Genomic DNA, 13,612 nt, shown 5'->3' with positions numbered 1-13,612 from the left:
TCTCAAAACTACAAACTTTTACACACATGCTGCTGATATATTATAGCAGAGTTTGTGCTTAATACAGTGTAATTAGACTTTAGCCATGAAAATGTCACAAGTAACAGAAATAAGCACAAATGTCAGAGCATGTCAGAACACCTCCAGGCCCAGAAAACAGCTCAGACGCCAGAGGGTTAAAGAGATGTTTTTAGTATAGATTTAAACTTACAGAGTGTGTATGCTTCCTGGACAATGGTAGGGAGACTGTTCCAGAATTTAGGTGCTAAATAGGAAAAGGATCGACCACCAACAGTCGATTTTGATATTCTAGGTATTATCAACTGGCCAGAATTTTGAGATCGCAATACACGTGAAGGACTATAATGCGTTGAGAGCTCGCTCAAGTACTGGGGAGCTAAACCATTTAATACTTTGAAAGTAATCAGCATTATTTAAAAATGTATACAATGTTTAATAGTGAGCCAATGCAGTGTTGACAGAACTGGGCTAATATGGTCAGACTTCCTGGTTCTAGTAAGAACTCGAGCTGCTGCGTTTTGGACCAGCTGTAGTTTGTAGTTGTATTATGCGTGCAGGGCAACCCATTAGAGCATTACAATAATCTAGCCTTGAGGTCATGAACTAACTTTTCCACATTTTTCATTGAAAGGATATGTCGTAATTTAGGTATATTTTTAAGATGGAAGAATGCGGTTTTACAGATGCTAGAATTGGTCTCAAAGAGCACACCCAGGTTCCTAACCAACGACGAAGACTTGACAGAGCAGCCATCAAGTGTTAGACAGTAGGTTAGTACGTGCAGAGGTTTTTGGTCCAATCATTAGAAATTCTGTGTTTTAAGAATTAAGTGATAGGAAATTACTAGTCATCCAAATTTTTATATCAGCTATGCATTCCGTTAATTTCTTGAATTTGCAAGTTTCCTCGGGGCGCGAAGAGATATAGAGCTGAGTATCATCGGTATAACAGTAAAAACTAATCCCATGCTTCCTAATGAGATCTCCCAAGGGTAGTATGTACAGAGTGAACAGCAACGGTCCTAGTACTGAGCCTTGCGGCACTCCACACCGAACCTGCAAACATACATGATGTTGATTTAGATGATTTAACGAGTTTAGACAATTCTTCCTCTCCCATCTCCTAATTTTTCCTCAGGGACACTAAAATGCAATGCCTGATGCGATACTGTAGTAGACTGTTGCATGGTTATAATTTTCTCCCTAATATTATCAATCTTGTTAGTAAAGAAGTTCATTAAAAAAGCTTAGCAACTAAACAGTTTATTATAGGCTATTATATTTCTCTGCATATTTTTTTTTTTTTTAGGTAATTTAACTCGCCGTTTCACTATTAACCTAATAGAGAGATGCTGCACATAGGTAATTCACACATCCACGATCTCTGCCTGTGAGATGAATGGGAGGGTTTTGCTTATTTGCTTATTTATTTACTTATTCATTTCATTATTTATCCAAAGTCTGTGGTGCCCACATGCTGTATGCCTTGTTTATACAAGAATATTTGTTTACACACTGATTGATTTACACAACAATAATTGCCTAACTTAAAAGTATACATGAAGAGTATAGCTTAAATTATTAAATTAAAAAACAGGAAGTCATTACAGGGGGAATAGGGGAAATTACAGATTAATAGATTCTGTCATAGTAAATGACACCACTAAAAAAAGAATCACCAAAATTCGAGAAATATTGGGGTAGAATTGCTTGATATTGTTCCAAACAAAACCACCATTGTACATCTCTGAGCAACAACGGTGTTTTGATTTTGAACGAATCAGCAGTTTGGAACGGATCATTTGAATGAATTAATGATGACTTCTTCATTAAGGCTATTGGCAGTTTTAGTTTCATATTTCAGTATCAATTAATTTCTCATGGTCACAATATCTATAGTTGGTAGCCTATTGAGTTTCCTCCTTCTGTGTGTGTCTTCAGAACATGGGTGGAGAAAGGTCTTGGTATAATACATAATGAATAACAGAACAGAACAATAATTTTCACAACTCCAAGAACAATTTAAGATTCCTTCTAAAGATCGCTATCTTAACCTCAAATTAGACATTTTATCATTAACACACAAAGAAAATTGCAAGAACCATTTTTTAAAATATATTTTATTAATGTCTCTGAAAAATGTTATAAAAGAAATAGACAAGATAAGTTGATGTGCTTTTTGGGATAAGTACCCAAATACATGTATACTGAAGCTTAGATAATGTCATGGATTGCTAAAAAAATGAATTGTGCATTGAGTAAGGAAAAACCACCCATAGTGCACTCTAAATAGATATCTTTAAAGGTTCTTTACATGTCGTCATGGTTCTATTTAAAACCATGTCAGCCTGAAGAACCCTTTTCTGTGTAAATGGTTCTTTGTGTTTGGGTTTAGGGTTCTTTATTCCCACCTTTTTGTTTTTTTTTAAACCTGTAACTGCCACCCCCCCCCCAAAAAAAAATAGATATATTATATTTTAACATAGGCTAATTACTTTTACATAAACAAATGAAAGAGACACATTGTAACTCTTAACTCAAATGTCTATTTCAGATGCTGTTATCAGGCAGAATCTCATCATCTGCAGACAGAAACTGACACTCAATTACACCAAAATATATACAATGATGGACTTAAATGCATCATAAAGGATTGTGAAGATATTTCACTGTGTTTTTTTTACAGTTATCAAAATTGAATTGCAAGATGATAGACATATTTACAAATAATGTCAAGAGGGATTGATAGACACATCATAATTATAAAGCTATATCGGCTTGAGCCATGGTGAAAAAGGCATCATTTGTCTGCAGTTTTTGTTTATGGAATTAAGCCTATTAATGTATAGGCTTGATTATCAGAAATGAGATAAAATACCACAAAATAACTATATCATGATATATATCGTTATTGTTAAATAAGAATTTGGTCATATCACCCGCCCCTACACTATATGGGAATTGCCTCTAGCAAAATGGCAGTTTTCCAACTCTTTTGAGATAGAGGAAAGGCTGCACAAACCCTAACATGATCCCAAGGCACAAGGCCCCAGACCAGAACAAAAGAAAGCTATTTAAATCTATAATATAATAAAGCACAAGAGAGATAATCACAGGACCGTACATAAGCACTGCAGACGCCAGCACGATACGAATGATGCGAAAAGCCTTGAGTTTGTCTTGATTCACTCCATCTTTCCTCTTCAAGTCGTCACTAGGTCCAGGATGCTTCAGAGCTTTCAGGACCATCAAGCAGCTGAAAACTTTGATACTGAGAAAAACAAGGAGCTCTGGCAAGACTAAGATATGAAGTTCAATGATGTTCACTGAAACTATTAAGCTTGAGCTAATGATCAGAATCCATCCAATGACAGATATGGCAATCCTGTACTTCATGGGTTTGAGCTTCAGGAAGGTCACAGGATGGAGAACCCCTACGTAACGCTCCACACAGATGCAGCTCTGAAACAGAGGACGACCGACCAACAACACCAGTGCAGGAAAGTATATGCCAACCTTACAATCAGCACAATTAAAGAAATACTGCTTTATGACAAAAACATAGGAAGAGCAGAAGAAAACCTCAACAAGTGCTGCATTAAAGACAAAGATTTCCGTGGACTGTCCTTGAATCATCTCCTTCACGCTCAGCCATAGTATGTAACAGTTTGCTGGAAGACCAAGAACCAGGTTGACGCTGAGAGAGACGGCAATAAAATAGGTGGGTATAACGTAGCACGAGCTGGAGTTCGCTGAGTACAACGATTGTATGCATGTTGAAGTGTTGGTTGCATCCCAAGTCACCATTTTTGTATTTTCTTTTTAATCTATAAGAAAGCAAAGGAAAAAGTGGAAAGATAAATTGAAAACAATATGTAAGCATTTAAAAAAAAAGTATAAAGAATGTTTCCTCACAAGAAGCTCTTGATACGGTAGAAGTTTGACTCCAGACGATTGAAGGTGGGACTGAGTGTGGTTTGGTTTAAATGCTGAAGAACTGTATTACAGTGACTTATTGGAAAGTTTGAGACTTTTTTTTTTTGAGCAGTTTTGCATTGATGCAATATTCAAATAATTTTTTTCTAACATGAGAAATGCACATCAGACATGCAAACGAAAGGCAATTTATTCCAACCACACTTCTATTTGTAAAGTGGAATAATCTTTTCTGTGTTCACAGTAATAATAATAAATCAACAGTATAGTTGTGACAGTACAAACTATTCAGAAGCAGTTTGTGCACTGAAAGTGGCATTTGGGAAGTTCAAGTCTCACCCAAGTTAAAAAAGCTAGATGCCATTAACAGAATAAGATATCACAAGCGCAAGTAAAAACAGCTCATTTATTCATAGATGACTAGATTCTCGTAGGTCTCAATGTTGTGAAGTTTATCACTGGTAAAATCAATCAGTATTTTTCGTTGTCCTGGCAGCTTTGGTATAAACTCCACTTTGGCAGTTGCAAACTCTTTAGCACCAACTGTTCCAACCCTGTGGGAAAAAACAACAACTGTTACAATAATGCATTTATTTTATTTTATATTTTGTATTAAAAACAGCGACAAATATCTTGACAGTGTTGCACATCATGTGAAAAACAGCTGAAAACAGTGTGACTGTTTAAGATGTTTAGGGTTTTAATGAGCAACTCAAATTCAGTCTTTCATTTATATCTTTAATATCTTAAACATCAAACATAAGTAAACTGAAAATTAAAAACCAGCAATAGGATTAAATGTAGCGATGATGCAGTTTATTTTTAATTACATTTTAATACATGCACATTTTTACAGTCAGACAATAATCTAAAAAATCGAAATCTCCTCTTTCAAATGTAGCATTCAGTACATGCTACTAAATTAGGATGGGTATATGTGATTGCTATGATGTTCTAAATGGTTGCTAGATGGATATACAGAGACTGTAGATATAGATGTAGGACAATTTAATTGCAACATTCCTGGTTGGTCATGCATAGTTGCAGTTTTAACTGTAACTATTTAGTAGCTTGTAGGCTACAATTTCAAAGTAACTTTCCCAACACTGTGTTCCTTATATTTATATGTTGTACTAATGCATTACCACTGAAGAAATGCTGCATTTGTCTCCCAAACTGGTCAAGTGATGAGTTAAAATGATACCAGGTATGTCTGCTGGCAGAGCGAGGGAATGTAGTTTCACACCCCAGTCCTAAGTGATCAGATGACTTACTCATGAGTGATGGGTTTCCCGTCAGTCAGGTTGGCACCATGTATAGTGAACACACAGTTCTCCAGAGGCTCCGGCAGTGGATTCTGCAGTGCTAAATCTGCCACCAGGATCTGGCCCACTTTCGGCACGCCCAGAATCTACGGGGGAACGAATCACACATTATTAAATCTGTGAGTCATGCATACGTTATTCAGATTAAATATTTACTGGCTGTCTCAATTCAGCGAGGAACTTGAGACTCTCCTGATTCAGTCCAGCTCTAATTAGGCCAAATAATTTAAATGAGCATAATCTAATTAGCCCCTGAATGTTTGTGAAGTCCAACATGTGAACCAAAAGTCATTTCACACTGTGCTTTTTCATAAAAGATTAAGGGTTTTTGCTTTAACCACTGAGACATTAACATTATTTTGTAGTTTAACTTAATAGAAAAAGTTGTTGGATAGACATTTCTATTTAGATTTGGGGATGTTTGATCCACTATGCAAGTCCATAAATCTAATAAAAAAAGATTTAGAAAGTAGGATTAAAACAGGCTGTAGGTCTTTGCCATGTTTGGTGGATCATGCTTGTAAACTCCACAAGTTGAATACTGTACAGCATTTTGGTGTTTATTTGGGATTTAATTGACAAAAAAAAAAAACTTCTGCCCAATAATATGCTAGTTTTGTAAAGCCCACATACTGTAAATGTAAATTGTTAAGATCAGTATAATGAAACCAAAAGATTAGATTTACATTGACGATTATTTCAGGGCTGTCCAGCATGATGGTCTTCTTTGCTCTGTAGAAATCCCGTGTCTCTGCGTCGATGAGTAAAGCCATCAGTTTGATCATCCTGTCATGAGTAATGGCTTTACTGTACTCCGCGTACTCCAGTCGAAGAGTTACCTTGCCCCCTGAAACATAAAACAAGGTGAGACGGGATTACCTTTTTGAATACAGATGAATACACAAAGTACAAGTTACAACGAACCAGTCTTACCCTCAGTAGAAGCTAAATTCATCTCTGTAAACTCGCCCAGTCCACAGGTTTCTCCAAGTTTGCCATTGTAGGACACCGCCTGGGCATAAAACATGACCCGACAGCACTTTGTGACCATAGTGTTGTTTTTGAGCTCTGCGTAAACGTCAAAGTCAGAGCCGATCTGCATATCTGGGGTCACTCTGATCTTGATGTGTAAACCTGGTTCCTCTCCGGCCTGTGCCAGTCTGTTGTGATGATTCGCTTTCTCAAAAACCTTTCTCTCCTCCTCAGAACCTGAACAGAATACAGTCTTTATCATGACGAGGGCAAGGGAAATCTGTTAACGTCACAATTTATCGGTACCAGACAATGCTCGGCCTTACTGCCCCACTGACACCAAGAAAAAAAAGGAAATTTTTTTTCCATGTTTTGTATGCTGGTTTGCTGTCTGCGTTTCGATTGTGGTCTAAAGTACTGTGAAAATTAGGCAAATTAGTCCGGTGACGTAGGACTGTGTTTGACTTCCTAGTTCCAGCTGGATTTCGTTCTCTGTATATAAGCTTAATAAAGCCTAAACCTCGTCGTCAGTCCATCTGTCCTATTTTTTTAACTCCATTGTTGATTCAAATAGCAAACAAATCTTAAGGCAAGCACCGCAACAGACTTTTAAAAATGGTGATTGAACTAAAACTCAACCAATCAGCATGTTCAGTGCCCAAGTCCCACCCCCGAAAGTACTACCTCACGAGCAGGGACTTTCTGAGGGGAAATTTTTTACCTGGAACTTAATTTAGACCCTGGTTGAAATACACCAAGTACCACCCCAAAGTCCCTAGTTCCTGGAGAAAGTTCCTGCGGTGGAAACGCGGCTCAAGTCTACCATTGTTAACACACCAGCTAGACCAGTGCCAAACTACAACCAACTAACATACAGTAGCTTGGACCAGCATTGAAACTCAATTGAAGCTGTTATTTACCATATTAGAATTCAATTCACAAGCTTTTGATTAGATTCTATTCAGTTCTGTTTCAATTAGACTCTGATCAATAGTTACAACGTCTGTTTTGTTTGCATACTTCTGAGCTACTGCTGTAAAGTTTTAATAACATTTTTTAAATAAGAAAAGGATTCATCAGACTGATTCAAATGCAATTAAAAGATGTTAAGAGTCCTTTTTTTTTCTTTTTCAGCAGAACAGATGCACCCATTCTAACCAAGTGGCTTTTTCAATGGTACAATGATTATAGTTTATGGATTCCCTTTTGGGAATTGAACCTGTTGTGAATCCTGTTGCTTACCAATCTAAATCCTTAACAATGAATGAATGAAGAACCCAGAATGTCTCCCTACCCTCTGGATACTTGTAGTTGTGTGTAATGTCCTCTCTCTCATCTCTGCCCACTGCTTTAGTGCTGATGGATTTCCCAACCTCCGCAGTAGATCCTCCTATCTTAAAGACTCTTCCATCTCTCAGTTTGATGTACTCCACCACGTCTGCATTTACCTCAGCGTACAAGAACGGGGTGTCGTATTCGAAAGTGAGCTCGCCCTCTTTGATTGCTCTGACGGAGGATGGACCACAACAGGGGACGCCTGACAGAAAGAGGACAACAGAATTGAAGTCCTTCTTCGTTGACTCTGCTTTTTCTCTTCTATCAGTCATTGATTATTGGCTCACCATCACTCATATGCTGGGGTGTTGGGTCGCTCGCTTGCCAACCTTCATACCCGAGTGCCAGGTCTGAACGTGTCATCCAGTTCTCCACCCAAACGTGGAAGTTCCTGAGCAAAGACAAGGTACCTTTACTTTGCTTTACACTCTTTAAAATAAAGATCCCAAAATGGGGTTTTCACAGCGATACCATAACATAAAAAGTTTTGGTTCCCCAAAGAACCTTGCAGTGAACAGTTCTTAAAAGAACATTTTAATATTCTTAAGAAACATTTTCCACTACCTTTTGTGCAATGGAAAGTTTCCATTAATGTTAAAGGTTCTACATGAGACCATACTAATAAAGAACCTTGAGTGATACTCAAGTTTAATATCTAAAGAACCTTTTGTGGAATGGAAAGGTTCTATGGATGTTAAATGGAACAATAGATGGCAATGAAGAACCTTTATTTTTTAAGAATGTACAGGTACCACTTAACTTTATCTGGATTAATTTTGACTTCACTATACATACCATATGGAGTCGTCAGCAATGTTCTCGTCAAATTCGTTGTAGAAACGTTCCATTATTAGGTCACCATTGCTGTCATGTGCTGATCCAAAGTTAGTGACGACTCTGCATGGGATTCCCAGAGCTCTGGACACTGGGACACAAATAAAGCATAAAATGGGGATCAGAATCTGTCATAACTGAGATTGTTGGTACCTAACAGGGAGGAACAGTTTGAATAATTGGGAAAGGCATATGCCTTTAAAAAGTACACATGATTACTGAAAAGTGGAGGTTATGAACCAGGGTTATTAAAAACATTTGAATGGTGCAAACATAACATTTTGAAATGCCCCCGACCATAATTATAATTATTCCTTGTGTTACATATTCAGTACCACACATACAAATAAAATGAACTCAAACAAACCTCCGCCATCTATTGTTGAAAAATACAGTACAATGATGCACCTGCTTGCTATTTGGTTAAATGATTGTTAATAGACTTGTGATAATTTTTGCAGAAGTTAATGAAGCACCTGTGCAGGCAACAGCTGCGAACACCCAGCACTGTCCGTAACGCACCGCTTCACAGCCGTTGTTACTCCACTGCCGGAGGATGGAGACACTGTCCTTCCAGACGGTGGGCTTTACCCCGTCCTCATAGTCACCTGACCAGTTACCCTCCAGAACTCCTTTATCTCCTCGACTGTTGATCTGAACAATACAAGACACCTTTAACATTTTCTTCAATGCTTGCAAGAATAAAATTATTATACACTACTAGACTATATTATGTTTTTTAAGTCTTAAAGGTCCCGTTGCATGCGATTCCATGTTTCAAACTTTAGTTAGTGTGTAATGTTGCTGTTAGAGCATAAATAATATCTGTAAAATTATAAAGCTCAAAGTTCAATGCCAAGCGAGATATTTTATTTAACAGAAGTTGACTACAAAAAACGGCTCGATTGGACTACACCCCTCTACATCCTGCATTAGTGACATCACCAGAACCGTTTCTTGACTAACCTCCGCCCACAGGAATGCTCCCTCAACTCTACTGGCTACTTGCGCACTTCTTATAACTTAGCCTACTGTGTTTACTCAGCTCTTACGGTGATTTTCTGAAGTAAAACTGACGCTTCATCTTTTGTGTGATGTACAATAAACTTTATTAAACTCATCAGTACATGTTTGATCATCATTCAGACAGCAGACTTGTAGGCTATTAATAAATAATGGATACATAGCCTACAAGCAGATGACAAATACGTTATAATAACCGTAATTAAACTACTAAACCATACCTGTTTCATCTCTATACAGCAATCTGACTCTGTAGGCATTATTGTCCGACTCGAAATGAACGCCGTTACTGAGAGTTTCTGATATTATCATCATTCCGTGAGATGAATTTTTCCTGACAGACTGAGCACGAGCTCATGAAGCTCCGCCCCCTGTGCCGTCCAGCAGCAGCTCATTTGCATTTAAAGGGGACACACTGAAACAGGTCGTTTTTCTGAGCCCCAAAAAATGTCAATTTAAACATGCTGTAAAAAATGATCTGTTGGGTATTTTGAGCTCAAACTTCACATACACACTCTGGGGACATCAGAGACTTATTTTACATCTTGTGAAAGGGGGCATAGAACGGGACCTTTAAAAGAAGCAGAATTTGAATGTTTTGCTTAATGGAAATTTAGATTAAAATTTAAACGCCAAGTTTTAGATTGTAACTGAATAGCGGTTAAGCTGGTGATAATCAAGCAGAACACTTTTATAGTTTTATAGTAACTTCAGTAATGTTTGAGGGCCATTACTAACCATGGCACTGAGGACTCGAGTCACGTACACAGGGTTCCTTCTCTCAGAACAATCCAGAGCTGCATCACTAATGTATTTTGGACTTTCATTCAAAATCTGCAGACAGATGTCCAGTATGCCAGACTCGAACTGTGGAAACAGAAGCCAAACATGTCAGTGAATGCTTTATGAACTAATACCATCTCAAAGCTTTATTGGCTGCTTCTGCCACTAAAAATTATTGTATTAAAGGAAGTTGTCATAGAGATATTGCGAAAAGCAGAACCTGTCCAAAAAACCACGGTAGAGCTGTGATACGCTTGGGTATCCCGCGGTAGATCAGCCCGTCCTGAGAGAGGACGTATTCCTCCCTCTCTGCTTCACTCGCCAGATATACTGAGTCCTCTGAAACGGCCAACACAGATTGAGAATATTAATTTGAACTTGTTTATTGTCAGATTTTATCCAAAGTAACTAACAAGTAATGTAAAATGCGAACGCAAGCAATATTAGCAGTGTCTTGACATTTGCAATTTGACTCAAAAAAATAATAATTTGGATTTGCCTAATGTTACCTTATTTCAGGAAGATGAGTTATCTTATATAATAATAACTGAAAATATAATTGAACGATAATTGAAAATGTCAATTAATTATTTCCATCAAGTACGTTTTTTTTTTTTTACAAAATAAGAATGGAGATTTTTTTAATTATATATATATATATATATATATATATATATATATATATATATATATATATATATATATATATATATATATGTATTCGCTTTAATACACGTATCAAAATAAAAGCAGTCAAATGTCAAAAGTTATTTACCTTTATAATCAGTAAAACATTAGAAAAAAGTAAAATCAGGATTAGCCATAAAATAATGTCTTCAGGATCATTCATAAATGTGAAAATGGGCTGAGAATTGAACAAAATAGCTGTAATCTGGCTCACAGGAAGAAAGGATTCATGTCTTTATAGCAGTTTTCTGACCTCTTCACCTCATTTTCATTGTGTGCCCCTGCTTATGTGCTCATCAGTATTGATCACTCATTATAAAACAGCTTACTTTTGCACCAGGGGTTAAAGAGCAGGACAAAATCTCCCAGGCCAACTCCTTCTCCCTGATCCAGGATCAGCTTATAGACTCCAATAGGGGCGTTTGGGTGTGAGCACACGGTCAGAGAGACTGTGCTGTCGGACGCTGTCTCTGCAGTGGCACTCCAGCATGATCTGGAGAAGAATTTACTGAGGCTGAATTTGGCTTTGGTTTGTGCTTCCACTGAGGGTATCGGACCTGAAAACAAACAGAAAGACATGAATGGATAAACGCAAGAACTCTAAATGTGACATCATGCATGTTTTGAAGCCTTTACATCATGTTTCTAATTCTATACTAGCATATGATCTGATGACTGTGTGTGCAGCATAACTGCCATGCCTTTCAGCGCTGTAAATCCTCTAAATGCTGTTAATAATTTACACTGTAACATTTAACACTGTAAATCCTCTACAGGAGTAAACTTCACTGTCATGGGACAGTAATAAAACCAGCCCTGATTTATTATGTGTTTTAACAAAGTCATTAGCATCGAAAGTAAACATGCACATTCCTGTTTTAATTGTAAATGATTTATAAGTGCATGTTATTGCATAGGGGAGAACAATTTTTTTTTTTGGCATCAGAAATATCTCATTAAAATACTTACTTACTTTTTCAGCCGATGTCTCCAAGCTAGACCTCACAGGTGGATGCTTATTGTGATGATCTATCTAGGAGTTTTTTTTATTTTTTTTATACTAATATCTACTTTTTTATATACATAATACTGTGCATTCAACTCTGACAGCATTTCAATTGTGTTTGGTCACCAAGTAATTGTTGCTAGTAGGTGTTAGACAGCCAAGGGATCAAAGTTTGCTCTTAGATGTCATTTTTTCCATTGATAGCCATTCAGAAATATGTGAATTTTGAATTATGTACACGTCATTTAAAATAAAAAAATATTTAATATATTTTAATTTTGTTAATTATATTTTAGTAGATGAACATGTCATGTTTATATGTATGTGTGTGTATGTATATGTATGTATGTATGTATGTATATGTATGTATGTATTGTGTGTGTTTATATATTTAATTACTGCATCTGCAAGTTAAACTCTGACCCTCGTTAACTACAGTTTCCAGACTTCACTTTTACTTGAGCTTCACTTTCTGCACTGCCATTGGTTGCTGCTGCACTCATTTGCCTAAAATTTCAAGTCTGCTCAACTTTGTTGCATTGGCAGTGGTTGGTTTCACTCATATCACCAACTCATGATGTTAGGTTGCTTTGGTGCCTAATGGTTCAGATATGTAAGTTTGTTGTAAAGTCTGAATAGGATGGAAGTGATCGAGGAACCTGTTTTGGCGATGAAATTGATATCGGCCCCATTTTGAAAGTGAGTTCCCGGTGTCAGGTGTAGAGTAATGGTAAACGGCTGTCCTCTCCTCACGATCAGTCTGTCCACACCGTTCAGAAGCGTGTGGTGATCCGTGTTGTTCTCCTCACACGCCAGATCAATGCGTTCAATCTCCACAACTGTGAAGGGAAGAAATAGAAAATATGCAGTCATTGAATCTATAAAAACTACCTTTGTGCATTGTGCAAATATGCATAATATTCATTTGCATTTGTCATTTTCAGTGACGAAGCACATGCACAACATGCTGCCATTTAAGCATTTCTATTTTTAGCACATGACCCATAGATTCTTGACTAACATTTGAGGAATCAGAATAAATGGGTTTGCATGTTTTTCAATGGACAGGAACGTCATGCACAGCTAGAAACTGATGCAAAAGCATCGTGATGCTTTAGCACTCTGACCCATGAAGATATGTAGATATTTTAAACAGATAAACGCCTCAGTCAAGAGTGAAATCACAAGGTCACCAATACTGACTGTTGTAGAAGAAAAGTGTTGAGGATTAAGTATTTCAACCTGAGAAACGTGCAATGCAATTATCTGTTCAAGTGAAGTGAATAAATCTTCAGGTAACAGCTGTGGATGATATTTACATCACAACCACATGTACATTGACCATGCTTTCGCAGTTCCCAGTAAAGATACCGTGGCAAATTATTTCTCATGCATTTTCCCAATTAGTATCCAAATTTACCACAAAAACATGCTATTTGCTCCAAATGCTACTATGAAGTTGATCCTACCTTTGTCCATGGTCCCAGCGGTAATGCTTGGCCTGCGCGTGGCGTGTGACTCCGTGTTGGGTGACTTCAGCATGTGTTGGGGTCACTGGAGAGATATTTTGGGCGTTGTGTCCTAATGTTACGGTGGTGTCAGAAGACGTAGACATTGAACCCCGGCTCTTATTTATGACAGTTCCTGTCTTCTACAAAATACTGATGCCATTAAATCACATTACAGCATGT

At 37.3% G+C, this 13,612-nt stretch overlaps 1 protein-coding gene across 1 annotated transcript; it reads right to left on the bottom strand.

Moving 5' to 3' along the window:
* Window positions 1–4,349: 4,349 nt before the first annotated feature.
* On the bottom strand, window positions 4,350–13,440 carry tgm2a (transglutaminase 2, C polypeptide A). The gene is made up of 13 exons (XM_081387742.1): window positions 13,391–13,440; window positions 12,581–12,760; window positions 11,245–11,472; window positions 10,449–10,567; window positions 10,184–10,312; window positions 8,899–9,076; window positions 8,384–8,513; window positions 7,876–7,979; window positions 7,548–7,790; window positions 6,215–6,490; window positions 5,968–6,128; window positions 5,231–5,367; window positions 4,350–4,510 (listed from the first exon to the last, which is right to left on the bottom strand). The coding sequence occupies exons 1-13, from the start codon at window positions 13,398–13,400 to the stop codon at window positions 4,363–4,365; spliced, it is 2,043 nt and encodes a 680-aa protein (XP_081243868.1). The 5' UTR covers window positions 13,401–13,440; the 3' UTR covers window positions 4,350–4,362.
* Window positions 13,441–13,612: the final 172 nt, after the last annotated feature.

Source organism: Scardinius erythrophthalmus (assembly GCF_964197995.2).
Source record: "Scardinius erythrophthalmus genome assembly, chromosome: 15".
In the NCBI taxonomy this organism is placed as follows: Eukaryota; Metazoa; Chordata; class Actinopteri; order Cypriniformes; family Leuciscidae; genus Scardinius; species Scardinius erythrophthalmus.
Note: the sequence above shows the minus strand (reverse complement) of the source record. Positions and strands in the feature narration are given on the sequence as shown.

Excerpts from the sequence above, each read along its gene's own strand:
- tgm2a (XM_081387742.1), bottom strand. Across the intron at positions 10,313-10,448 it reads TACCGTGGTTTTTTGGACAG|TTCGAGTCTGGCATACTGGA; the intron begins GTTCTGCTTTTC and ends CTGTTTCCACAG. Across the intron at positions 6,491-7,547 it reads CAACTACAAGTATCCAGAGG|GTTCTGAGGAGGAGAGAAAG; the intron begins GTAGGGAGACAT and ends TATTCTGTTCAG.